Source organism: Jaculus jaculus, chromosome 10, assembly GCF_020740685.1.
Source record: "Jaculus jaculus isolate mJacJac1 chromosome 10, mJacJac1.mat.Y.cur, whole genome shotgun sequence".
NCBI classification, from domain to species: domain Eukaryota; kingdom Metazoa; phylum Chordata; class Mammalia; order Rodentia; family Dipodidae; genus Jaculus; species Jaculus jaculus.
This window is the reverse complement of record NC_059111.1, coordinates 6,258,702-6,286,003: the sequence shown is the minus strand read 5'-3', so window position 1 is coordinate 6,286,003 and position 27,302 is coordinate 6,258,702. Positions and strand designations below refer to the sequence as shown.

Sequence of the window (27,302 nt, the reverse complement as noted above, 5' to 3'; positions counted from 1 at the left end):
TCTCTGCGGAGCGCGCCGCGCCCGGTTCCGGCGCAGTGCGCAGGCGCGGCCGTCCATCCGGGTGCTGGCTGCGGCTGCAGGTTGCGTGGGGCGGCGGACTCGAGGGGGCGTGGCCAGGCGGCTCATTGTGCGCAGCGTAGCGCTGCGCCTGCGGCCGCCGCCGAGGCTTGGCGGTGGGGGGGGGGGGAGTTGGCGCTGTCGCTGTTGCCGCCGCCGTCGTGGTCGCGCGGTCGTCGTAGACTTCGTCGTCTTCGTCTTCGCCGCCGCCGCCGCCGCCGCCCTGCGGCTCCCTGGCTGCCGGGGCAGCGCGCCGCTCTCTCAAGATGGCTGCCGCGACCGGCGGTGCCGTGGCGGCGTCGACCGCCTCGGGTCAGGCGGAAGGGAAGAAGCTCACGGAACTGCGAGTCATCGATCTCAGGTCGGAACTGAAACGACGGAACTTGGACATCACCGGAGTGAAGACGATGCTGGTCTCCAGGCTCAAGCAGGTGAGGCCCCGGGCGAGCTTCTAGGCCGCGCCTCGGCCTCTCCTCCTTCCGCCGCCGATAGTCCTTTTTTTTAAACTTAATTTTTTAATTTTGGGGTCGTCGGAAGTCGCCAGGGCAGGATCCACCCTCGCTCCCCGGCCCCGTCCCCTCCTCCCCGGGCGTGCGCGGACGGGGGGACGCTCCCGGGACGCCGGGTGGTCGCGCAGCCGGGGCTTCCCCTCCCCCAGGGACGTCCCCGCCGCCGTCGCGTTGCGCCGCGGCCTTCCCCGGGCGGTGGCGCGGGGGGACGCCCGGGGGTGACGCTGTGCCCCCCCCCGCCTCCCCACGCACACCCCCGCCCCAGCCCTGAGCCTTGATGAGCGCGTGCATCTCGCCGCCCCTCCCGCCCCCCCCCCCCGAGTGGTGACTTGTGCGAAGTTACCGGTTAAGAGTGCCCAACCGTTTCCACTCCCTCCCCCTTCTTGGGGTCTTGGAGTCGTGGGGTGGGTAAGAAGTGTTGTTCCCCCCCACCACCACCACCGGGCTCTTAGGCAGTTTTTTTTTAATTATCTTTTTTAATTTTTTGCATCAGAGTATATAATCTACATTTTCATTTCTAATTAGCTGTTTGGTTTATTGGAGTGAGCATTGCAAAAGTAGCGCAGGAGTACACATTAAGAATACTGTTAGTGACTTCTTTTAAGTAGCTGGAAACTTGAAATAGAAAATCCTAGATTTTTTTTTTACGGGGGGGGGGGTCTCGGTGATAATATTTAGCTGTTGGCACTAGAATTTTCAATCAATTTCCCTGTCATTTTGAGACCTAATCATGTTCCCCCCCCCCCCCCCGCCCCACACACCTTCCTGCTTTCTTTCACTCTTTCATGTAGTGTAATTATTTTCTGAAGTCGGTTTGTGAAGTAACTGACAATTCTAATGTGTTGGCTTGAGGTTTGCTAATAATTTTTCATTTCATATTTATTTCATTGATGAAATAAGTTTAGATAGACTGTGTAGCATATTAACTTCTCTTTCTAATGTAGGCTATTGAAGAGGAAGGAGGCGATCCAGATAATATTGAATTAACTGTTTCAACTGATACTCCAAACAAGAAACCAACCAAAGGCAAAGGTTGTTACGAGTTATGAACATGTTTTAAAATATATTTTGGTTATATAACTTGCCTCTGCTCTGTGCCACTTGCCCTGTTTATATAGTGCTCCTCTCTGCTGTTTCCCTCTGGCACTCTGCCTTCTTGGGTCAAGGAAGAAGAATTTCTGTTGCCAGTCAGCCCAGAGCTGACCAGCAAGTGAGAACAGTTCCATCATTGCCTCTGAAAAAAAAGAAACAAGCAAGCAAGCAAAAAGACCCCAAACCCACAAAGTTGGATAATGGTACTTCACAGTGTGAAGACCTTTATTGCACAGTTTAATACATGTCTCCCTTGCCCCACAATTGGCAGAGTTTTGATGAAATTCCTACCAAATCTGTCCCCTTGGCTCCTTGCTGTTCTCTCTAGTATATTGACGTTCTGTAACTTTTTATGTTTCGTATTTTGTCAGGCTTGGTGACCTTACTTTGTATTATGCCCTACATATGCTAATACTCTTCAGTGAGATTAAAAATGACCTCACCAGTCATACTAACAGGGATGGGAGGTCTATGATCAATTAGTTTGTAAAGTGTGAAGCCATAGGGATAGAAAAGATTTTTTTTTTCTTCGTTGTCTTTTTTTTTAAGATTTTTAATTTTTTAACTTTTACATTAGCCTAGATATATTTACAGTGCATGGTGATTCAGTAACTAGCTAAAAATTATTTTTACATGCATATTTTGACATTAAATGGGACTTGGGTATTTAAAAGTAGTCTGGTCAATGAATAGTATTTCATTATTTGAATAACTGCATATTTCTCTCTGCTATAAAGGATCGTGGCAGTGGTGGACCATAGCTTTCTGAATCCTGGTCTAGTTTCTGTAGAGTTTGCCAGGGATATCTGCAGCACTTCCTTGAAGTATAACTTTCCTTACTGCTGTATGTGTCATCCAAATGCCACTGTAACCACCCCTGAACCAACAATAAAATGACTGGATAGATTAATATTGGAGAGAAGGGTTATTCAGTTTTGACTTCAAGCATTGTGCATATCAGGACCAGGCTATACATAGATTCTGTCCTTTGTGTGCTAAAGGAAATTGAAAAAAATTTCCTGGGTTCAGTGAGAATAATAACCTGGAGGTGGGATTTAGAAGAGTAACAAAGTTGACTTGAAGATCTGCAATCCTGACTGGATCACTTGGAGATACATTGAATCACCTTGAAAGATCTGCTCTGCCCAGATTCCTTTGCTGGCAAACCACAGGCTATTTCAAATTGGGGGAGCACATCCATTTCAGAGATCAGTATGTCAGGAATTAAGTCTATTTTGTGTAGTGCTTTTGACTCCGATCATTTATTTGACATGTGAAAGTTGATATGCTGCATATCAGTCTTAGTCTCAAGTTACTTAACGATTAAAGATTTAAAGTCAACTTCAGCTAATAAGTTCTCACATACTTTTTTTTTTGTTTTTGAATTTAAAGTGTTTTTATTTTATTTTATTTTATTTGAGAGAGAAAGAGAGAGGCAGGTAGAGAGAGAATGGGTGTGCCAGGGCCTTTGCCCACTGCAGACAAATTCCAGACACATGGGCCGCCTTCTGCACCTGGCTTATGTGAGTCCTGGGGAATTGAACCTGGGTTCTTTGGCTTTGCAGACAAGTACCTTAACCACTAAGCCCTCTCTCAAGCCCTAATTATTTAAAAATTTTATTTATTTATGAAAGAGAGAGACAGAATGGGCACTCCAGGATCTCTAGTCACTGCAAACAAACCCCAGGTGATTGTGTCACCTTGTGCATCTGGCTTATATGGGTAGTGGCAAATCGAATCTGGGTCCTTATGCCTCTTAGGCAAGTGAATTAACCACTAAGCCATCACTCCAGCCCTGTTTATTTTTTTATTCTACTTCTTTAGTGCTGGAGATTGAGCCCAGTGCCATACACCTGCTAGACAGTCCCTCTAGCCTTGAGCTATACTCTCACCCCTTCACCTGTTTGTTTTTGTTTAAATTTTTTTTGTTCATTTGTATTTATTTGTTTGAGTGTGACAGAGAGAGAAAGAGAGAGACAGAGAGAGAGAGAGAGGGGGGGGGAAGAGAAAGGGGGAGGGAGGGAGAATGGGCGCACCAGGGCTTCCAGCCACTGCACATGAACTCCAGACACGTATGCCCCCTTGTGAATCTGGCCCACGTGGGTCCTGGGGAATCAAATCTCGAATCCGAGTCCTTAGGCTTCACAGTCAAGCGCTTAACCACTAAGCCATCTCTCCGGCCCCCTTCACCTGTTTTTAATTTCTCACTTTAGTGTTATAACCTTAATTTATCTTTGCAAACAGTTTCATCAACATAAAAGTTTAAGTTTAATGTTTTCTTTATTGATATGTTAATTTTTCTCTTATGGATTATAAAGCAACTTGAGTTTTATCCCATAACTAATGTTAAGGTATCTTAAGGGTTTTTTTTTTTGCGGCCCCCCCCCCCCAGGGTCTCACTGTAGACCAGGTTGACCTGTAATTCACTATGTAGTCTCAAGGTGGCCTCGAAGTCATGGCTCTCTTCCTACCTCTGCCTCCTTAGTGCTGGGATTAAAGGCATGGGCCACCATGCCCGGGTATCTTAAGGTTTTACTAGTTGGAAATTGTAGCATTTATTCTTTTGCCTAGAGCAGGCTACTGAATGAATACTTGATGAACCATATTTAAGGATATATATGACATGTTTTAGTCTTCTTGAATTCTACTTACCTTTTTCTGAAAATATATGAGTTACAAGTAACATACTTCAGATCTTCAATGCAGAGCCTAGTTTGAGTTGATTGACAATCAAATATCTATAAAGTCCTGCCTGTCTGCCTGCCTGTAACCTCAGCTATTCAAGAGACTAAGGTAAGAGAATCAGGATTGAAAGTTGAAGGCCAGCACTGGAGAGATGGCTCAGTGGTTAAAAGTGCTTGCTTGTAAAGCCTGCTGGCTTAGGTTCGATTCCCCAGAACTCAGGTAAAGGCAGATGCACAAAGTAGTGCATGTGTGTAGAGTTTGTTTGCTGGGACAAGAGGCCATGGTATGCCCATTCTCTCTCTCTCTCTCCCTCCCTCTCTCAAATAAGAAAATAAAGATATTTTAAAAGTGAGTTCAATGCCAGGTGTGACAATTTAACGAGACCCTCACTCCGACAGATTTTTTCAAAAGGGTGATTTTTGTTGCTTTTGAGGTAGGTTCTCACCCCAGCCCATGCTGACCTGGAACTTACACTGTAGCCCCAGGATGGTCTTGAAGTCATGGTGATCTTTACAGATCAGTGCTGGTATTACAGGTGTGTGCCACCACATCTGTTACTTATTTTGTCTTTTGTTTTTTCTAGGTAGGGTCTTGTTCTAGTCCAGGCTGACCAGGAATTCACCACATACACTCAAAATGTCAGTATTCAATCATTAACAAAGTTAAGATCTTTGGCCAAATTTTATTTTACATAGTAGTCTCTACTTTAAATATTAAATTGCATCTTGGCCATGCCATTTTCGACAGTGAGTTTGTTTCTATATTTGCAAAATTGGATTTTTTTGTTGTTTTTTTGAGGTAGGGTCTCACTCTAGCCCAGGCTGACCTGTAATTCACTATGTAGTCTCAGGGTGGCCTCGAAGTCATGGCTCTCTTCCTACCTCTGCCTCCTGAGTGCTGGGATTACAGGCGTGTGCCACCACAGCCGGCTCAAAATTGGAAATTTTACTAAGTTATCTGTAAGGCCCTTTTGGCTCTGAAATGTAACAATAACAGCCATGGGTAATAAAAAGTGCTTAATGCTGAGCTAAAATTAGCATATGAGGAAGGACTAGAAAAGCTCATGAGACCTGACTCAATGTATATATATATATTTTTTCTTATCAAAAAATATTAATAACTTCCGGGATTGTAAACAATATCACATGGTAATACCCTCCTTCCCCCCACTTTTCCTCTTTGAAATTTCATTCTCCATCATATCCCCTCCCCCTCTAAATCAGTGTCTCTTCTATTTTGGTGTCGTGATCTTTTCCTTCTGTTATGATGGTCTTGTGTAGGTAGTGTCAGGCACTATGAGGTCATGGATATCCAGGCCATTTTATGTCTGGAGGAGCACGTGTAAGGAGTCCTATCCTTCCTTTGGTTCTTACATTCTTTTTGCCACCTCTTCTGCAATGGATCCTCAGCCTTGGAAGGTGTGATAGAGATATTGCAGTACTGAGCACTCCTGTCAATTCTTGCCAGCACCCTGGTGCCTTCTGAGTCATCCCAATGTTACTGCCATCTGAAAAGAGAAGATTCTACCAAAAGTGAGAGGAGCATTAATATAAGGGTATGAACATTAAGAGAAGTGCTTACTGTGCAGTTTGATAAGCATAGTTTATCAATGTATATATTCTTTGTTGCAAGTAGTTAGAAAAGGAAAATGTAGGGGGCTGGGAAATTGCTTAGTGGTTAAGGCCTTTGCCTGTGAAGCCTAAGTACCCAGGACCCATGTAAGCCAGATTCACAACGAGGCACGTGTGTCTGGAGTTTGCAGGGGCTAGAGGCCCTGGCACACCCATTCTCTCTGCCCCCCCCCCCATAAATAAATACTTTAAAAAAAGGAAAATGCAATGAGCAGGATGAGCAGGAAGTTACATAGCTATGTAGCTAGTCAGTTGGACACAACACACACATCACAGCTTGTCAGTAAGAACAAGAATTTATAGGAGGTTTATTTGACAGATACAGGGAGAGGCACAGATAAGAGAGAATGAGTGCCCTAGGGCCAATTGCCACTGCAAATGAACTGCAAATGTATGTGCCACCTTGTCTATCTGGGTTACATTAGTCCTGGGGAATTGAACCTGGGTCCTTAACCTTTGTAGGCAAATACCTTAACTGTTAAGCCATCTCCTCAGTCCCCTTAGGATATTCTTTTTTCTTTTTTAAAAATATATTTATATTTATTTATTTATTTGACACAGAAAGGTGGGGGAGGGAGAGAGAATTTGTGCTCCAGGGTTTCCAGCCCACTGCAAACGAACTCCAGATGCATGCGCCCCCTTGTGCATCTGGCAAACATGGGTCCTGGGGAATTGCACCTGGGTTCTTTGGCTTTGTAGGCAAATGCCTTAATCGCTAAGCCATCCCTCCAGCCTTCTTTTTATTTTAAATATTTTATTTTTATTTATTTGAGAGAGTGGGGGGCGAGAGAGAATGGAAGTGCCAGCGCTTCCAGCCACTGCAAAGGAACTCCAGATGCATGTGCCATCTTGTGCATCTGGCTTATGTGGGTCCTGGGGAATTGAACTGAGGTCCTTTGGCTTTGTAGGCAAGCGCCTTAAAACCGCTAAGTCATCTCTGCAGGCCAGGATATTCTTAACATAGCGAATAAAAGTTAAATGATAAAGCAGGAAAGAAGTGTCATGGGGCTGGAGGAATTAATTAGGTAGAACATGGAGTTTGTTCTCTTAGAAGATAACTTTTTTTTTTGAGGTAGGGCCTTGTTCTAGCCCGGATACATGTGCCACCGCCACCTGTGCATCTGATTTTATGTGGGTCTTGGGGAATTGAACCTGGGTCCTTTGGTTTTGCCAGCAAGCACCTTAACTGCTAAGCCATCTCTCCAGCCCTAAGATGCTGTCAAAATCTGATTTCCCACAAATAAATAATAAAAAAAACAGCTTTTGAAAAAAGGGCTGGAGAGATAGCATAGAATAAGAAGCTTGCCTGCAAAGCCAGAGGATCCAGATTCGATTACCCAAGACCCATGTAAGCCAGATACACAAAGTAGCACATGCATCTGGAGGTCATTTGCAGTGGCTGAAGGTCCTAGCATGTCCATTCTCTCTCCCTCTTCTCTCTCTCTCTCTCAAAAAAAAATAAAATACCTTTTAAAATCTCATTTCTCGCCATTAGCAACAAGGATTAAGGGTCTGACCCAACATCTGTGTCTAATATTTTTTGTGTGTGGAAGATAACACAGGAAATTAGCTACATGTTAAATTGCATATCAAACAGGACAATATAGTATTCATCCACATGAAGTACATTGTTAAGATACAGTCACCAGTGCACACAGTGGACTGTAACACTTGCCTTCCTCTCCCCTTTAAAACTTTCATATGTGTGTTGTTAAGAAACACCATCAGCTTGCGGTGGTGGCTCACGCCTTTAATTCTAGCACTTGGGAAGCAGAGGTGGGAGGCCACCCTGAGACTGCATTCCAGGGCAGCCTGGGCTAGAGACCTTATCTCGAATCCCCCCCCAAAAAATCAGAATTGTGCCATGGAGGAGGACTTCGAGTGTAGAATTGCCAGAGATAATGGCTAGACTGAAAGACTTGTGGCTTTCTACACCTCTGCCTCCAATGTGTGACACATAGTAAATGGTCATGTATTTGTTGAGTAAGTCCTAGGGCCACTTGTCCTTTTTCTTAGCATTTGCTTGTTAGAGTGTCTGTTGGTGCTTGTTTCAGTTGGATTTTTGAGTGAGGCCATACCCAGGGTACAAGCTTTCAAGGTGCCTCTCAGGAGCACAGCAGCTTCTTACATACCCATGTAGAAATGGCCCTTAGTTTTAGAACACACAGATCATTGCATCATCCTTTCAGTCCTTACCAAACTGTTGTTCTGTTGAAAGCCACCTAACGCTTGCTGGCTGATTACCCCACTGCAGAGTTTGTACGCCTTTATTATCTCACAGAGATAGTCCATTTGTCTCAGCCTTTAAAAGCCTTTAAAACTGGAAGTAAGGGTCAGGCACAGCACATGCCTTTAATCCTAGCACTCAGGAGACTGAGGTAGGAGAATGACCATGAGGTCAAGGCTACCCGGAGACTACACAGTGAATTCCAGGTCAGCCTGGGCTAGAGAGAGAGAGACTACCTTGAAAAAAATTTTTTTTAAGAAAACAAGACAAAGCAGAAACACCTAAAAACAAAACAACAGTCCCCTCCCCCAAAGTATGTTTATACTTTTGTACTTTTCTCCAGCTATTTTATTGATCAAACATGGCATGTGACAGGGATCCTGGCATAGGAGGCAGTAAAACTGCTCACACAGTACCTAGAGGCACTGCTCTTCTTCCTGGGCAGTCATCTTTAGGTACTGTGCTGTAGAGGCGTGGCTTAGTGTCATGAACTCATGTGAAATAAACTATGATTGAAGAGAAATTATAAAAGTTCACGATTAGTAGTAGATGGCATGAAAAACATTTTAGTGAAAAGGTTGAACAGTGGCTTACAGCTCGTGTGTGGAATTTATTGACTCAGCTAGTCTGACATCAACAAGGGCCTAGTGTTGTAGTGTCTGCTGCGTAAGCTGTGCAGCTAGAGGCGCCCCCTGGGGTCATCCCTGCTGTCTTGAGTAGTTGGCATGATGCATCCTGGCTTTAGTGTGTCCCAGATTATCAAGAGAAAGGTTGTATTTAAAAAAGTATATATTTAAGAGAGAGAGCATGAGATGGGCACACCAGCGTCTCTTGTGGCTGTGAATGAACTCCAGGCACATGTGCCACTTAGTGCATCTGGCTTGACGTGTGTGCTGGGGAATCAAACCTAAGCAGCCTTTGCAAACAGGCAGGTGTCTTTAACCACTGAGCAATATCCTCAGCCCCATGTTTTCTTTTTTTTTTTTTTTTAAGTTTGAGAGTCCAGAAAATTATGAAATAGTGAAAATAGCTCATAACCCTACTATCGAATTTGTTAACTTAAGGTATGTGGGTATGTATGCCAAGTACTCATGGGAGGTGTGTGTTCTAGGTAGGGTCTCATGCTAGTCCAAGCTGATCTAGAAATCACTGTGTATACCTATGCTGGCATTGAACTCCCAGCGATCCTCCTACCTGTGCTTCCTTAGTGCTGGAATTAAAGGTGTATGCCACCATGCCTGGCTGGATTCCTCCCCCTATTTTATTTATTTATTTTACTTTATTTATATTTATTATTCTTTTTTTTTCTTTTTTTCTTTTTGATGTAGAGTCTCACTCTAGTCAGGCTGACCTGGAATTCACTTTGTAGTCTCAGAAGGACCTTGAACTCATGGTGATCCACCTACCTCTGCCTCCGAAGTGCTGGGATTAAAGGTGTATACCACCACGCCTATCCTTCATTTTTGTTTTTTCCCAGGTAGGGTCTCACTCTAGCCCAGGCTTATCTGGAAATCACTATGTAGTCTCAGGGAAGCCTCAAACTCATGGTGATCCCCATACCTCTGACTCTGAAGTGTTGGGATCAAAGGCATGCACCATCATGCCCCGCTTTCTTCCCCCCCCTCCCCATTTTAAACAGCTAACATGGCAGCTGGGTGTGGTGGCGCACTCCTTTAACCCCAGCACTCAGGAGGCAGAGATAGGAGGATCGCTGTGAGTTGGAGGCCACCCTGAGACTACATAGTTAATTCCAGGTCAGCCTGAGCCAGAGCGATAACCTACCTGGAAAAAAAAAATACAGCTAACATGGGTTCATACTGTATGCATGTTGTTTATTAAAGACAGAGTTCAAGGGGCTGGATAGATGGCTCAGTGGTTAAGGTGCTTGCTTGTGAAGCCTAGCGACCCAGGTTCAGTCCCCCAGGACCCATGTAAAGCTAGATGCACAAAGAGGCTTGACTAAGAGGCCAAAGTGGGAAGAAAAGGAGGAAGGTCACCATTAGAAAATCTGAATTCAGAGCCAGTTGTGGTGGCACATACCTTTAATCCCAGTACTTAGGAGGATCACAGAGAGTTCAAGGCCACCCTGAGACTATACTAAATGAATTCCAGGTCAGCCTGAGTAGAGTAAGACCCTACATCAAAAAAAAAAAAAATTAAACTTTATCTTTTTTTTTTTTTAAACAATAGGGTTTTTTTTGTTGTTATTGTTTTTCCAGGTAAGGCCTCACTGTACTCACTGTAGCCTGGACTACTAGCATTCACTATGTAGTTTCAGGCTGGCCTCTAACACATAGTGATCCTCCTACCTTTGCTTCCTGAGTGCTGGGATTACAGGGATGTACCACCATACTTGGCTTTCATTCATATATATATATAATTTGTATAAAGTTACATACATATAATTTTTACTTGTTTATTTTGATGGGTATTGGGGAATTGAACTCAGGTTGTTAGGCATTGCAGGCAAGTGCCTTAACCACTGACTCATCTCTCCAGCCCCTTGAACTCCCATCTTTAATAAAGCCCATGTGTATAGTGTGAACCCATGTTAGCTGTTTAAAATGGAGGGGAGATGGTGGCTGGAGAGATTGGCTTAGTGGTTAAGGCATTTGCCTGCAAAGCCAAAGGATCCTGGTTCGACTCTCCAGGACCTACGTAAGCCAGATGCACAAGGGGGTGCACACATCTAGAGTTTGTTTGCAGGGGCTGGATGCCCTGGCACACCCATTCTCTTCCTCTCTCCCTCTCTTTCTCCCTCTTTCCCTCTCCAAAATGAATAAATAAAATATATTTTAAAAAAATGGAGGGGAGGAAGCTGGGCATGATAGTGCATGCCTTTGATCCCAACACTTGAGAGTCAGAGGTATGAGGATCACCATGAGTTTGAGGCCACCCTGAGGCTACATAGTGAATTCCAGGTCAATCTGGGCTAGTGTGAAACCCTACCTTGAAAAAACCAAAAATAAATAAACGTGTGGGGGGGGGGGGGGGTCCAGCCCAGGCTGGATTTTGAATTTCCAGGTCCCATGTAAGACAGATACACAGTGATGCGAGTGTGCAGTGTTGCACATATGCACAAGGGGTACACACATCTGGCATTCGTTTGCAGTGGCTGAAGGCCCTGGCATGCCCATTCTCTCTAATTATAATTTTACACACACACACACACACACACACACACATATGTATATATATAATTTATTTATCTTAGGAATGGAGAGATGGCTTTGTAGTTAAGACACTTGTCTGTGATGCCTAAGGACTCAAGTTTGATTCCCCAGTACCCATGTAAGCCATATGCACAAGGTGGCACATGTGTCTGGAGTTTGTTTTGAGTGGTTTCAGGCACTGGTGCACACTTAAGGATAAAAAAATATTTATTTGCAAGCAGAGAAAAGAGAGGAGGTGGAGAAGGGCTCACCAGGGCCTCCAGCTGCTGCAAACTCCAAATACATGGACCACTGTGCATCTGGCCTTACATGGGAACTGGGGAATGGAAATCGGGTTGTTAGGCTTAGGAGGCAAGTGCCTTAACTGCTAAGACATCTATCCAGTCATATATATATTTTTTTATGGGCTGGGGAAACGGCTTAGAGGTTAAGCGCTTGCCTGTGAAGCCTAAGAACCTAGGTTTGATTTTCCAGAGCCCATGGATAGCCAGATTCACAAGATGGTGCATATGTCTAGAGTTTGTAGCAGCTAGAGGCCCTCATGTGCCCATTTTCTTTTATCTGCACCTCACTCCTCTCAAATAAACAAAAAGAAAAATAACATTTATTTATCATTATTATTATTTTGGTTTTTCAAGGTAGGGTCTCTAGCCCAGGCTGACCTTGAATTTATTATGTAGTCTCAGGGTGGCCTGAAAGTCATGGTGATCCTCCTACCTCTTCCTTCCGAGTGCTGGGAATAAAGGCATATGCCACCATGCCTGGCTTTTTAATTTATTTTTGAGAGGAAAAAAAGTGAGTATGGGTGCATCAGGTCCTTCTGCCATTGTAAATGAACTCCAGATACATGTACCACTTTGTGCATCTGGCTTTGCATGGATCCTGGGAAATCGAACTTGGGGCTGTCAGACCTTGTAAGTAGGTGCCTGTAACCATTAGTCATCTCACCAGGTGTACGAGCAGATTTTGTTCTAGAGGTTTTTCTGAACAAGAAAAGGGAGATTGTGCCATGTGTGGTGGTGTCGCCTTCAATCCCAGCTCAGATGCAGAGGTAGGAGGATAGACTGGGACGACAGCTTGAGATCCAGGTCAGCCTATGCTACTGAGATCCTACCTTGACAAAGTAACAAAACAAACACAAAAGGAATATTACGTACTAGGTATGGTTGCACAGACCTTTAATCCCAGCATTGGTGAGGCAGAGGTAGGAAAACACAAAGTTCTAAAACATGTCTGGCCCCAAAGTTTAGCAATTTGTGGTCCTTGTACAAGTCGGCTTCATAAGTTAAAGGCATTTCTAGCGTTGTTAGCGTTTGCTTACACAGTTTGTACTTCTTGTTTTGAAGTAGGGTCTCACTCTAGTCCAGGCGGACCTGGAATTCACTGTGTAGTCTCAGGGTGGCCTTGAACTCATGGCAGTCCTCCTACCTCTGCCTCCCATGTGCTGGGATTAAAGGTGTGCACCACCACACCAGCTTTTTTTTTTTTTTTTTAAGGTGGGGTTTTGCTGTAGCCCAGAGTTTTTATTTTTATTTATTTAGTTTGGTTTTTGAGGTATGGTCTCTCTCTAGCCCAGGCTGACCTTGAATTCACTATGTAGTCTCAGGGTGGCCTCAAACTACAGTGATCCATCTGCCACTGCCTCCCAAGTGCTGGGATTAAAGGTGTGTGCCACCACACCTGGCTACAGTTTTTCTTTTTCCTTTTTTACCTTTTTCTTTCTTTCTTTTCTTTCTTTTTTTGAGAGAGAATTGGCATGCCAGGGTCTCCGCCACAGTAGTCAAACAGTTGCATGTGTCATCTTGTGCACATGTGCGACCTTGTATGCTTTTGTCACCTTGTTCATGTGGTTTATGTGGGATCTGCAGGGTCGAGCATGGGTCCTTAGGCTTTGCAGGCAAGCAAGCGCCTTAACTGTTAAGCCATCTCTCCAGCCCCAGTTTTTCTTTTTAAAATACATTTTTGTTATTTATTTATATATTTGAGAGAGATGGTGGGGGAGGGAGAAAGAAAGAGACAGAATGGGCACACCAGGGTCTCTGGCCACCATAAATGAACTCCAGACACATGTGCTACCATGTGTATCTGGCTTTACATGGGTACTGGGGAATCGAACCTTAGTCTTTCGGCTTTGTAGGCAAGTGCTTTAATTGCTGAGTCACCTTTCCAGCTCCACAGTTATTACTTTACTGCTAAGTCATGTTAGAGCTTGTTGTGAATTTTATATAAGTTCAGAAGTTATATGTGCTGCTGTTACAGGTTAAGATGTGATGGGTTAATTTTTTTGTTTTGTTTTGTTTTTTGGTTTTTTGATTTTTTTTGAGGTAGGGTCTCACTCTAGCCCAGTCTGACCTGGAACTCACTATGTAGTCTCAGGGTGACCTCAAACTCACGGTGATCCACCTACCTCTGCCTCCTGAGTGCTGGGATTAAAGGCGTGCGCCACCATGCCTGGCTTGATGGGTTAGTTTTGCTTTCATTTATATATTATTTTTGCAGATTATGTTTATTTCCTATCTGATTTTGTTTTTTTGTTTTGCAAAGTGTTGAAACATTCTGCTAGTAGGAGAAAAATGTGATGACATCAAAATAGAAGAGTCTGGTTAGAAAGATTCAGTAGAGGTGAGGATAGGAGAAGGAGAAAGGGGAGGGTAGTGAGAGTGGATTATGGTCATGTTATATTGGTTATTGCGTGGAAGTTGTCAATGAAAACTTAAAACAAGCACTAGGCTTCAGTCTACATTAATGTTTCTGTTGGTCCCTTGCTTGCCAAGGTCTTGCTTCTTTCTTTTGGGCCGTTTGGCTTCTGTGGCGTGAACCAGATTCCCTGAGGGACAAAGGAGGTGAAAGGAGTTGAATGAGTTGTAACATAGGCTTGAATAGAGCAGGTGCAGTCCTGAGCATACTATTTATTTATTTATTGGAAATTGGCTTTCCTGTAAAAATTGTCACTGTTCTTGACATTGCAGATGTAGGTGGAATTTGCAGTCCAGTATAGTCTTTTTTGTTTGTTTTTTTTGGTTTTTCAGGGTAGGGTCTCTCTCTAGCCTAGGCCGACTTGGAATTCACTATGTAGTCTCAGGGTGGCCTTTCCTACCTCTGCCTCCCAAGTGCTGGAATTAAAGGCATGTGCCACCACACCTAGCTCCAGTACAGTCTTCTTGACAGGTGAGTTTGCAGATGAAGCTAGTTTGACTGTGACTCTTTTTTTATTGTTTTGGTTTTTCGAGGTAGGGTCTCACTCTGGTCCAGGCTGACCTGGAATTAACTATGTAGTCTCAGGGTGGCCTTGAACTCATGGCGATCCTCCTACCTCTGCCTCCCGAGTGCTGGGATTAAAGGCATGCGCCACCACGCCCGGCATGACTGTGACTCTTAACCTTTGTCTTGGTTGAGCCTAATAGAAGATCAGACCTTGGGTGTAATGGGGTCCAACTAGGATTTCCTCTATAAATGTCAGCTAGGAGACACATGATGTTCCAGTATCCACAGATGATCCTGTGTATGTCACACTCGGCTCTGGGCCAGGTTATGCACATTACAGTCTTTACAAGTTGTGTTTTGTAGGGGAGGGATTTTTTTTTTTTTCACAGAAGAAGTGACTACAAATGCAGTTTCTTATTCAACTCCTGTAAAACAGCCAAGTTACAGAAGGTGAAAGCAGTGAAAAGCTAGCAGTATAATTTTTCAGCTTTTTAAACAGTTCTTTCTTATCATGTTATTGCTGCAATTCGTTGCTGTGTCTGCATAGCGATAAAGCCGATGCCCTGTCCACATCTTGTGCTCCCATGCAGCACGACGGGTAGAGACAGCGCAGAGCGACAGGTGGGCCTTCGAACGAGCCCTTCCCCACCTTGTTACCTGCGCGTCATGAGCCCAGCCGCTGCATCGTGAGTTTCCAGTTTTAAATCTTAGAGAGCCTTTATTCACAGTAAAAGAGAGAGCGTGTAAGCAGGGGTACCACTTACCTTTGTTTCTCAAAGATAGAACAATTTCCAGGAGTGAAAAATGGGCTCCTATTTCAATTTACTAGCTTTGTAAAATTTTTAGCCTATTTTCATTTTCTTTTTTCTTTTTTTCTTTTCTTTTCTTTTCTTTTCTTTTATTTTATTTTTTTTGGTTTTTCGAGGTAGGGTCTCACTCTGGCTCAAGCTGACCTGGAATTCACTATGTAGTCTCAGGGTGGCCTCGAACTCACGGCGATCCTCCTACCTCTGCCTCCCTCTTTTTCTTTTTAAAAAAAAAATTATTTATTTGCAAGCAGAGAGAGATAGAAGAGTCAAAGAATGGACACTCCAGGGCCTCTAGCCACTCCAAACGATCTCCAGATGCATGTACCATTTTGTACATCTGGCTTTACGTAGGTATTGGGGAGTTGAATTTGGGTCGTTGGGCTTTGTAGGCAACAACTGCTGAGATATCTCTCCAGCCGATTTATTTATTTTTGAAGTAGGGTCTCATTGTAGCTCAGGCTGATCTGGAATTTACTGTGTTGTCTCAGGATGGCCTTGAACTCATGGCAGTTCCCCTACCTCTGCCTCCCAAGTGCTAGGCTTAATGGTGTATGCCACCACTGTTTGTTTATTTTGAAGAAGGGTCTCATTCTAGCCCAGGCTGCCCTTGAACTCAAGCAGCAGCCTTGGTTTTCTATTTTGTGCTTCAGAGTCATCAGGATGATAAAATAAGTACACATACTGGTTATGTGAAGCACTTAGCTTAGTTCCTGAACTGCAGTAATAGTGACTGTTGGTAGTTCTTGTGGATGTGTAAGGAAACTAAAGTCAGTGGACTTCACCTTGGGGTATGCGTGGTGTTCTGGTTTGTTTTTATGCTGAGGACTGCCATTTCAGAGATCATCTGAATGGTATGAACTAACTTAAACTGCTCCTTACTTAGATCATGCCTTGGAAGAAGGTCATAAGTAGAAGAGTCTAGGACTGGGAATGAGAGGTCTTAGCAACTAGCTTGTTTGCTAGTTTGGAGCAAGCTACCTAACCTCCTAGGCTCACCTTCGCTTCTGTATTAGTGTGATAGATAGCCTATCCCAAAAGGTGCTAGGTAAAACCAGTTGTAAAATAGGTTTTAGTTACAAGGGGTAAGCATCATTTTTGAAGTTCTCCCAAAGCTCTGCTTTCTGGGATATTCAGGAGTGTGTTATGGTAAGAAGCATGACGACAAGAAGTATAGATGTTTGTTTGTTTTTGAGGTAGGGTCTCACTCTGTCTAGTCCAGGCTGGCCTGGAATTCACTCTGTTAGTCTCAGGGTGGCTTTGAACTCATGGCATTCCTCCTACCTCTGCCTCCTGAGTGCTGGGATTAAAGGCGTGCGCCACCACACCCGGCTGAACACATAAATTTAAAAAGTTTGTTGTTGTTTATTTACTTACTTGTATTTGTATACCCACATCTCTTGCTGTTGCATGTGTTACTTTTTGCATCTGGCTGACTATAGGTGGTTGGAGAATTGAACCCTGTTTGGCAGTGTTTGCAAGCAAGTGCCTTTCACTGGTGGGCCATTTCTCCAACCTTTATTTACATTGTGTTTGTGGCAGGGTCTTACTCTTGCCTAAGCTGGCCTTGAAGTCACAGAACTTTCCTACCTTAGCCTTCTAAGTGCTGGGATTAAAGATGTGCACCACTACACGCAGCTGACATAAGAAACTTTCAAACTTGGTCCTGTGCAAAACTATTTATTTATTTATTTATTGAGGTAGGGTCTTACTCTAGCCCTGGCTGACCTGGAATTCACTATGTATTTTCAGTTCTTAGGCTGACCTTGAACTAACAGTGATCCTCTCGCCTCTGCGTCCCCAGTGCTGGGCTTAAAGGCGTGCGCCACCACGTCTGGCCCTGTGTGAAACATTAAATGTAGGTAGTACTTTCTGAGTTCTGTCAACTTGAAGAGTTTTGCACATGAGACAGTTGTACAGAGTCATCAGTCAAAGCAGTCATGTCAGGTAGCTGCCTTGATGTCATCAAGCAAGGCAGCCAGTACTGTTTGTCCTAAAGCTTCCAGGGAAACAAAGGGCTGGTTTCCCTCCATGGGCAGTGCTGCATTCTATACAGCACTATACATAGGGTAAGGCAATGTGGAATTCTGAATTGTTGTAGTCTAGGCCGGCCTCTGTCTTGCTAAGTAGCTGAGGTTGCCCTTGAACTCCTGTCTCCACCTCCCAGGTGATAGGATGGCAGGCATGTCCATCACATGCGTTAAAGGGTGAGATTTTTCTTTATTTCAGAGAGGATTTAGGATTTTATGGAGATAGAGTCTTAGACTCAGATAGCTAGACGCAGTTCAGTGCTGTGGAAAACACTAGCAGTACACACTGAAGGCAAGCATTGCTGCTGTAAAGGAAAAATCCACCTGTGCTGGGTGAGGAGGTTGTGGGCTTTTGTGCACAGCATGGGTTTTAGTGAGGCGGCATGGTTTTGTGACAGCTTCTTGTGTCTGGGACAGCTATTACCAGGAGGTTCTTAGCAGTTGGCATTAGCTTTGGACAGTGGTATTGCAGAGTAAACTTGGATTTTTTTTCTTTTTTTCTTTAAAGTAATAAAATATTGGTTGTTAGCCCATTTTCCTTCTTTCGCAGGTAAAAAACAAGAAGCAGATGAGTTGAGTGGAGATGCTTCTGTGGAAGATGATGCTTTTGTCAAGGTAAAGTGTTAACCTCTAGGTTAAGATGATGAACGTATGCATCTTACTTGAATGATAGGTTCTGTTATGTAGGTTACACACAGACTCAGAATGTTGCCAGCTTCATAAACTCGTAGTCAGGCAGTGCAATAAGTGACATTTTCTCTTGATAAATGAGACATGAAACTAAAACTACCAGTTTGTCTGGGCCCTTAGGTAGAAACCTGAGACTCAGGGCTAGAGAGACTAATGAATAATTAGTATGTTAGTTCCTGGTCCAGGTATCACTATGAAAGATACTGGTATTTTTTTCATCTGTCCCTTGCAGTCAGTTTTTATGTATGATATACAGAGCTTGGTCATTAAAAGTGGTGAGACAAAATTGCTGGTATGTTACTACTTGGTAATGATCAAAATAAAAAATTAGTCCTTAAAAGCCAGGCATGCTGGTTCACCGACTTTAATCTTAGCCCTTAGGAGGCAGAGGTAGGTGGATCACTGTGAGTTCTAAGCCACCCTGAGACTACATAGTGAATTCCAGGTCAGCCTGGGCTAGAGGGAGAGCCGACCTTGAAAAACCAAACCAAACCAAAACAACAACAAAAAGAACTATCATATCTTGCCCTTTAAAGATAAGTGAACCAGGTCTTTTTTTTTATTTTGGCCAAAAAGAAATGTACCTCAAAATTGACCAACAAGAATAAGCATAATTTTAAAAAATTATTTTGTTTATTTTATTTATTTGAGAGAGAGAGAGAGAGAGAATGGGTACACCAGGGCCTCCAGCCACTGCAAATGAACTCCAGATGCATGTGCCACCTTGTGCATCTGGCTTACATGGGTACTGGGGAAATTGAGCCTCGAACCAAGGTCCTTAGACTTCACAGGCAAGTGCTTAACAGCTAAGCCATCTCTCCAGCCAATAAGCATAATTTGAATTGGGGTGATGACAGTTCTGTGTGCTATAGATATAAAACAGTTATTTTTATTTGTAGTTAGGGTTTTTACTTTGTCACTTTTTCATTTTTTTGGGTTTTTGAGGTAGGGTCTCCCTCCAGCTCAGACTGACCTGGAATTCACTATGTAATCTCAGGCTGGCCTCAAACTCATGGCGATCCACCTACCTCTGCCTCCTAAATGCTGGGATTAAAGGTGAGCACCCCCCCCCCCCAAGCTCTTACTTTGTCACTTATTTATTTGAGAGAGGGAAAGAGGCAGAAGGAGGGACAAAGGGAGGGAGAGAGAAAGCCACTGCAAACAAACTCCAGAAGTATGCGCTACCTTGTGTATCTGGCTTATGTGCATCCTGGGGAATCGAATCGAGGTCCTCTGGCTTTGCAGGCAAATGCCTTAACTGCCAAGCCATCTCTCCAGCTCACTTTGTCACTTTTTTTTTGTTGTTGTTTGTTTTGTTTTGTTTTTTTCACTTTGTCACTTTTAATGAAAAGTGAGCTGTTTACTCACTGTTAGGTTTTAGGATTGTGGCATTTGCAAGTATTAAACAGCTTTCCTCTTAAATTATGTGCATTTTAAGCCCTATATTCTGTGTTCTGTATGCACTTATGCCTTATTGTCACAGTATCTCTGGGTATTTATTCTCCCACCTCTAGCTTCTGCTGCTAACTCCACAATATACATTGCACCACACAGCCCACATTTCACTGTGTGGCCAGTCATGTAGAGAAGAAAGCATTTAATTGAGTTAACCTTGAAAACAGACCATTTTAGGAACTATTTGCCATTATAATTAATTAATGACTTAATGCCTGTAGTTAGCTTGTGTTGGAGGCGTAGGACCCTTTGTGTCACTACTCAGTTATGTTACCTTTTGTATCTTTCAGTGTATTGTCCTTATTGTCTTCACAAGTAAGTGTATGAAAAGCCTAATAATTAAACATATCCATAAACTGCAAAATGTTGTGACTTGCAGAAACTTTTTTCAATTTTCACCTGCAATTCATAAAAGTGTTAGTCATTTGAAATGTTACCTACAGAAAGATACATTCTTCATTTAGGAGGATAGTGGGGTTGTCTTGTGAATGTGTTGCAAAGTATTGGTGTTAGCATTAAATGAACATGATGGTAATGTCTAGGATAGCAAAGAGAGCTTTTCTTTTTTCTTTTTTTTTTTTAAAGAGAGAGAAGAGACACATAGAGAGAGAGAGAGAGAATGGGAGCACCAGGGCCTATAGCCACTGCAGACGAACTCCAGATACATGTGTCACCATGTGCATCTGGCCTTACATGGGTACTGGAATTCGAATCTGGGTCATTAGGCTTTGCCGAGAAGAGCCTTTAACTGTTGAGCCATCTCTCCAGCCAAAGAGAGCTTTTTAGAAAACTTTTTGGAGCTCTCAGCACTTAGGAGGCAGAGGTTGGAGAATGTCCTTGTGAGTTCAAGACCAGCCTAGGATTTCACAGTGAGTTCCAGGTTAGCCTGGGCTAGAGTGAAACAAAAAAAATTCTATTTGTATGTGTCTTTAGTTTCTTTTGTCACTTTAGAAGTGTCAGCAAATGTCATAATGATCAAGTGAATTTATTTCCCTTGTTTCTCAGAGTTGATAATTTTGGAATTTTTATAATAGTGGTAGGTAAATATCACCTATTGCTTAAATATCTAGCATGTGTAGGAATTCTTTCTGTGTAGAACCGCGAAGACTGCTTGTAGTTGGTTCTTGAGAGCTGGTGAAGTTCCTTGGGTGACTTTCCTCAATCTCTGTTGCTACTTTTCTCCCACCATCATATAATTAATTTCCTGCCTCACTTTCATCTTCTGATGTTCCCTCAGCACACTGGAGTTGGACAAGCCAGAGCCCTGTTTGCCATCATTCCATACTGTAAAATAGTCTCATCCTCGCGTCTCATATTTCCTTGTCCAGACATTTAATGTTTCTTGGCAGTTAAGCCACCAGTGCTTAACAGTTCCCACTTTTCTTCTAAGCAAAGAGGGGGGGGGTGTTCATTGCCTTTCCTTTTTTTCTGTGATTGGAGAGAACTGAGCAGTGCCGGTTTTGCTTCTACTAAAATATCTACAAACTTTGCATGGTGCACAGACCTTCCTATACAGAGTAAAATCCCAACCTGTATCTCCTAATTCAGATGGTGGCAGTGAGAAATTGACTTTACACACACAAGTACGTTAACTTTGGTTAGTTTTTGCATACTTTGAAAAGTAATTGGCAACAGTTGGGTGTTGTATGTGACTCAGAAGCATCTTTATGTGTCATACATGTGTAGACGCCAGGGACTGGGAAGCATGCCATGCAGTCGTGTCGCTTTGATGTCGTGTCGTTGATAGCTGTGCCTAGGATATGGCTTTGTTAGTACTCTGGAGCTGGAGCATGAAGGTCCAGTAGCAATTCAGTTAGCTTGTCTTAGTGTGAAGACTAATAAAGAGTTCAGAGTCATTCTTTAATAATTTTAGTATTGACTCCACCATTTTAACAAGCACCATTTATGTGAAAGGTAAAAATGATTGAACTTGACCTTTGGGAATAATCAAAATACACCAAACTTGCACACTTAAGAGTTGTAAGTTCCCAGAAACATTTGATGGATAGCCTATACTTTGCCTTTAGTTATAGCAGATTTTCTTACCATTAAAAGGACTGTGAAGAACTGGGCATGGTGGCACATGCCTTTAACCCCAGCACTCGGGAGGCAGAGGTAGGAGGATTGCTGTGAGTTCAGAGCCACCCTAAGACTCCATAGTGAATTCCAAGTCAGCCTGTGCTAGAGGGAGACCTTACCTGGAAAAACCAAAAAAAAAAAAAAGCTTGAATGGGAGAGTCAGGGAGCCAGGTGTGGGAGCACGTGCCTTTAGTCAGCCTGAGCTAGAGTGACACCTCCCTCAAAAACAAAGACAAACAAACAAAGAAACAAAAAAAAAACCACATGAGTAAGATGGAAATTTGAGCTCAAGGACTCTGAAGAATTTGGTGACAGTACAGAAAAAAAATGCATTTCAAGGAATTACTTTCTGCAGAAGAAAACTCAAGTTAATAGAGGCAGAAGCAATAGAAGATAGAGAAAAAAAGGACATTGAAAACCAGGTGTTTAGTTTTGCTAAAATATGACCACAAATAAGTTAGCTTTTAAATTATACGAAGTACTTTTTTCTACTTCAATTTGGAAGCCTCAGAATGAAAAATAAATAAGTTAACATTATTTATAAATTACCCAGAATCCTGTCACCTAACGTGATCTTTTAAAATTTGCTTATTTTACATGACCTTTAAATTTGCTGATTTTCTGTGTGTTTTTATAGCTACTAACATACTAAGTTGCTACTAATTCTAGTGCTACATAAGATAACATTATGACTTCACAACTCTTATTATTTTAATTAATTAGTTTTGAGTTTTTTGGTTTTTTTTTTTTAGTTTTTAGTTTTGAGATTTTGAGGTAGGGTCTCACTCTAGCTCAGGCTAACCTGGAATTCACTGTGTAGTCTCAGGCTGGTCTTGAACTCACGGTGATCCTCCTACTTCTGTCTCCTGAGTGCTGGTATTAACCTTGTGTGCCACCACGCCCAGCTCTAAATTTATTTCAGAGAGAAAGAGAGAGACAGGCAGGCAGGCAGGCAGGCAGGCAGGCAGGCAGAGAATGGGCATGCCAGGGCCTTCAGCTATTGTAAACAAACTCCAAATGCATGCACCACCTTTTGTGTCTTGGTTACTGGGTCCTTTGGCTTTGTAGGCAAATGCCTTAACCACTAAGACATTGCTGTAGCTTGGGACTCATATTTTCTTTTTAAAATGTTTTTATTTATTAGAGAGAAAGAGTCATATAGATAGATAAACAGGGCACATCCAACTTTCCAACTGTTGCAGACAAACTCCAGAAGCATGCACCACCTTGTACATCTGGCTTACATGGGTCCTTTGGCTTTGCAGGCAAATGTCTTAACCTCTAAAACGTCTATCTAGCCCATGACTCATATATAAACTTTTAAAAAAAATTTATTTTTTAAATTTTTGGTTTATTTTTATTTATTTGAGAGTGACAGAGAGAAGGAGGCAGAGAGAGAGATAGGGAGGGAGGGAGGGAGGGAGGGAGGGAGAGAATGGGCGTGTCAGAGCTTCCAGCCTCTGCAAACAAACTCCAGACGCGTGCGCCCCCTTGTGCATCTGGCTAACGTGGGTCCTGGGGAATCGAGCCTCAAACTGGGGTCCTTAGGCTTCACAGTCAAGTGCTTAACCGCTAAGCCACTTCTCCAGCACCCATTTGTAAGAAAAATGAGTTGATACAGAGAAGCGAGGACTGTTGGTATTCATGCTGAACTCATTTGCCTTTTGCCTCGTCTGATAAATGAGGGGGGTCAAGATTTTTCTAATTCTTAAGTAACATGCCTAGTGTTTTTTAATGTTGGCATTAAAAAATGTCTGAATTCCAAAATAATTGCTTTGGGTACTTTCAGTGTCAGAATGTAAGGCAAATGATAAGCATAAGCATTAAAGCATTCCCATGTTGCACAGATATTTGGTAAAGCAAAGCTATTATATACCCCTTTACTTAGGAAACTGAAGCGCAAGAAGGTGAAGATGACACCTTTTTAACAGCCCAAGTAAGTCTACAGTCCTGTGAGTTTGACACTGTGGGCGGAATTCTTTGAGTCATAAACCTGCCTTAAACTTAATAGAGTTTTTATTGATGTATACAGAATACTCCTGACCATTGAAATTCCTGTTGTTACTAAGGTAATTAAGAGTTAAGAGATTCTTGTCATTTTCTTTTAGAGCTAAAAAGTTCATCCTTTGTATAAAATAGCATAAATTCCTGAGAAAACAGTCTTTTAAGAAGTGTTAAGTCATCTTATTTTGTCACTTTAAAGTAAATAAATAACTTAAAAGTACTAATACCCTTTTCTTTTAAATTTATTTATTTGCAAGTTAGGTTGAGGGGCCGTGCTCCAGGGCCACCTGCCATTGCATATGAACTCCGGGTGCTGTACCACCTTGTGTCTCTATCTTTACATGGGTACTGGGAAACTGAGCCTGGCCCATCAACTTTTGCAAGTAAATGCCTCTAACCTCTGAGGCATCTCTACTGCTCCCCTAATATCCTTTGCAAGGTCTTAAATTTTTCTTACCATTTCTAAGATGTGCTTAGCTATTTCTGTTGTTGAAATTTATTTCACATATGAGAATGCACATTAGTGTTATAAAATTTCTTTTTCATTTGGTTTTTCGAGGTAGGATCTCACTCTAGCCCAGGCTGATCTGGAATTCACGATGTATCTCAGGGTGGCCTCGAACTCATGGTGATCCTCCTACCCCTGCCTCCCAAGTGCTGGGTTTAAAGGCATGTGGCACCACACCCGGCTAAATTTATTTTTGGTAGATATAATATGCATAGTGTACTTTTTTCTTTCTGAGGTAGGGATTCATTCTACCCCCAGGCTGTCCTAGAACTAACTATCACTCAGGCTGACCTTGAGCTCTTGGTAATTTTCTTCAGCCTCCTGGGTACTGGGATGCTTGGCTTAGCATACATTTAAATTTTTTTTTTTTTATTTCCAGGTAGAAAGAGAGAATATGAGTGCTTGTGCATGTGCGCAAGAGAGAACATATGAGTAAGTCAGGTCCTCTAGCCACTGCAGATGAATTCTAGACACATACCTCTTTGTGTATCTGGCTTTACATGGGTACTGGGGAATTGAACCTGGGTTGTTAGGCTTTACAGACAATACTTTAACTTCTGAGCCATCTCTCCAGCCTGTAAATTTTTAAAAGTGTGTCTTAGCAATGATATATACCTACATCTATAACTTAGCTTCCTTTTTTTTTTAGAAAAAATTTATTTCATTAGAGATAATGGGAGCTCCAGGGCATCCAGCTACTGCAGATAAACTCCAAATGCATGCACCACTTTATGCATTTGGCTTATGTGGGTCCTGGGGAATCAAATATGGGTCCTTTGGTTTTTCAGGCAAGTGCCTTAACCACTCTCTCCAGCCCCACCCCCCACCCCTTTTAAACTCAGCTTTTGAACTTTTAAAAATTGTCTTTTGTCATCTTATCTGTTCTCAAGTACCTTTTGTTATGTGGTCTCTTTAAGTATTTTATTATTTACTGTTTTCTTTTTTGGCTTTTCTAGGTAAGGTATTGCTCTAGCCCATTATTTACTTTTTTCTGTATAGTTGGTTAGATTTAGAAAACATGGTGGCCAGACCTGATACTTCCTTTTTTGCATTTACTTGAAAAATCATATAGAGGCACACATTCAAACTGCTTAGCTGGTTGACTCTGGTAATTTGCCTTCTTGTAGTTATTTTGTCTTTGAAATGATGACCTACAGATGCTAGTGAGACTGTACGTGGGCACTCTGGCTTGTTTTGATTTGTAGAGGGAGAGGCCCTGACTGCCTTGGTCTTTACCCTCTGCCTTGTTTCAGGCAGGCTCGCCAGTGTTCACTGATGTGTTTGTGTGACTAGCTGGTCTGCAAGCTTCTGGGAGATTCTCTTCTCTCTACCTCCATGTCACCATTGGTGCACTGGGATTATAGTCTCCTGCTACAGTGCCCAACTTTTGACATGGGCTCAGAGGATCTGAACTCAGGTACCCAAATAGGAAGCACTTTCCTCCACTAAATCTTTTCTCTAGCCCTCTCTGTGTTTATTTCAGTGGAATAAAAGTGACATTTTTAGATATGTTGTTGATCACTTTGAATTTTCCAGAAGGGACTGTTAGGATTGTGAAAGTTAATAGACCTGTCCCCATTTTGTCCTCAAGTGTATTTACTTCTGCTTGATAGAGGGTTAGACAATGAGATTTCAGATTGCAGGGGCACCTTTTGTATGATTGGCAAAAGGTAAAATTGCATTCTTCATCCTCTTTTGCAAATGACTTTCTTTCTTTTCTTTTTTTTTTGAGTTAGGCTCTCACTCAGGCCTAGGCTGACCTGGAATTCACTATGTAGTCTCAGGGTGGCCTCGAACACAGAACTCACAGTGATCTTCCTACCTATGCCTCCCAAGTGCTGGCATTAAAGGCATGTGCCACCATGCCCAGCTTCTTTCTTTCTCTTTTATTTATTTATTTATTTATTTATTTTGAGAAGGGGAGTAAGTGCACCAGGGCTTTAAGCTGCTGCAAACAAATTCCAGATGCATGCGTCCCCTTGTGTGCATATGCGACATTGCATGCTTGTGTCACTGCATCTGGCTACGTGGGACCTGGAGATTTGAAGAGGAGTTCTTAGGCTTTGCAGGCAAGCGCCTTAACTGTTAAGCCATCCCTCCTTCCCTCCCTCCCTCTCGCTTTCTTTCTTTGTTTTTGGTTTTTCGGGGTAGGGTCTCACTCGAGCCCAGGCTGACCTAGAAGTCACTATGGAGTCTCAAGGTGGCCTTGAACTCATGGCGATCCTCCTACCTCTGCCTCCCGAGTGTTGGGATTAAAGGCGTGCGCCACCTCGCCCGGCACAAATGATTCTGTCATACTGTCAGAGGAACTCGTCGTCGTGCAGGCTGTGGGCTGTGTGCTGGTGCTATCTCTGCGGAGCTCTGTTTACATAGGAGACTTTCTTTACAAACATTAACAGGTGGAAATAAAATAGCTTACAGGATTGGACCTTTTTCCAATTCCCATAGACTTTTGTAGACTAGAGACAGATTTCCTACTCTGTCCTGGTCATGAAAGAAAGCAGTTACTTCTTTTGAGAGGTCAGGATACAATCATACTGTATCATAAGGTAAGGTGGTTACATCTTTTACAGAGGTTATAAATAAAATGGTCTTTTAGCCGGGTATAGTGGCACTTGCCTTTAATCTCCACACTCAGGAGGCAGAAGCAGGAGCATCAGGGGCAAGAAGATCACAGTTCAAGGTCAGGGTGAACTGTGTATAGTCACTATCTCAAAAACCCACAGCCAAGGGCTGGAGAGATGGCTTAGTGGTTAAGTGCTTGCATCTGAAACCTAAGGACCCCGGTTTGAGGCTGGATTCCCCAGGACCACATAAGCCAGATGCAAAAGGAGGCGCACGTGTCTGGAGGCCCTGGCGCCCTCATTCTTTTTCTATCTGTCTCTTTCTCTCTCTTTCACTATCAAATAAATAAATAAAAATAAACTAAAATTAGAGAAAGGAAAATCACTGCCAAATAGAGTAAAGTGGCCTCTTTGTTTTCTCTTTATAAGCAATGTATAGGTGAAGCACTTGGAAATGCAGGTGTATCTAGGGTACACCATGGTATAATGCTTCTAAACCTGTTTCATGCATATATTATTGTATGCCTTAAGGAAGGGCTAGTATATAGTGTAACTATCTTCAGCCATTATCAACTCCTGGCCAATCCT

The 27,302-nt window shown here is 42.9% G+C and overlaps 1 protein-coding gene across 11 annotated transcripts in view; it reads left to right on the top strand.

Moving 5' to 3' along the window:
- The first annotated feature begins 284 nt into the window (after positions 1 to 284).
- Sltm (SAFB like transcription modulator) overlaps positions 285 to 27,302 on the top strand; it is a 63,539-nt gene continuing 36,521 nt past the window's right edge. For 7 of the 11 annotated variants that reach the window (XM_045160350.1, XM_045160349.1, XM_045160346.1 and 4 more), the window contains exons 1-4: positions 285 to 488; positions 1,511 to 1,598; positions 17,965 to 18,029; positions 23,527 to 23,574. In XM_045160350.1, coding sequence (XP_045016285.1) covers positions 324 to 488; positions 1,511 to 1,598; positions 17,965 to 18,029; positions 23,527 to 23,574 — 366 coding nt within the window. In that variant the 5' untranslated portion in view covers positions 285 to 323. The remainder of the gene's footprint in view (positions 489 to 1,510; positions 1,599 to 17,964; positions 18,030 to 23,526; positions 23,575 to 27,302) is intronic. The other 4 variants (XM_045160351.1, XM_045160348.1, XM_045160347.1 and 1 more) reach the window with 1 other exon arrangement.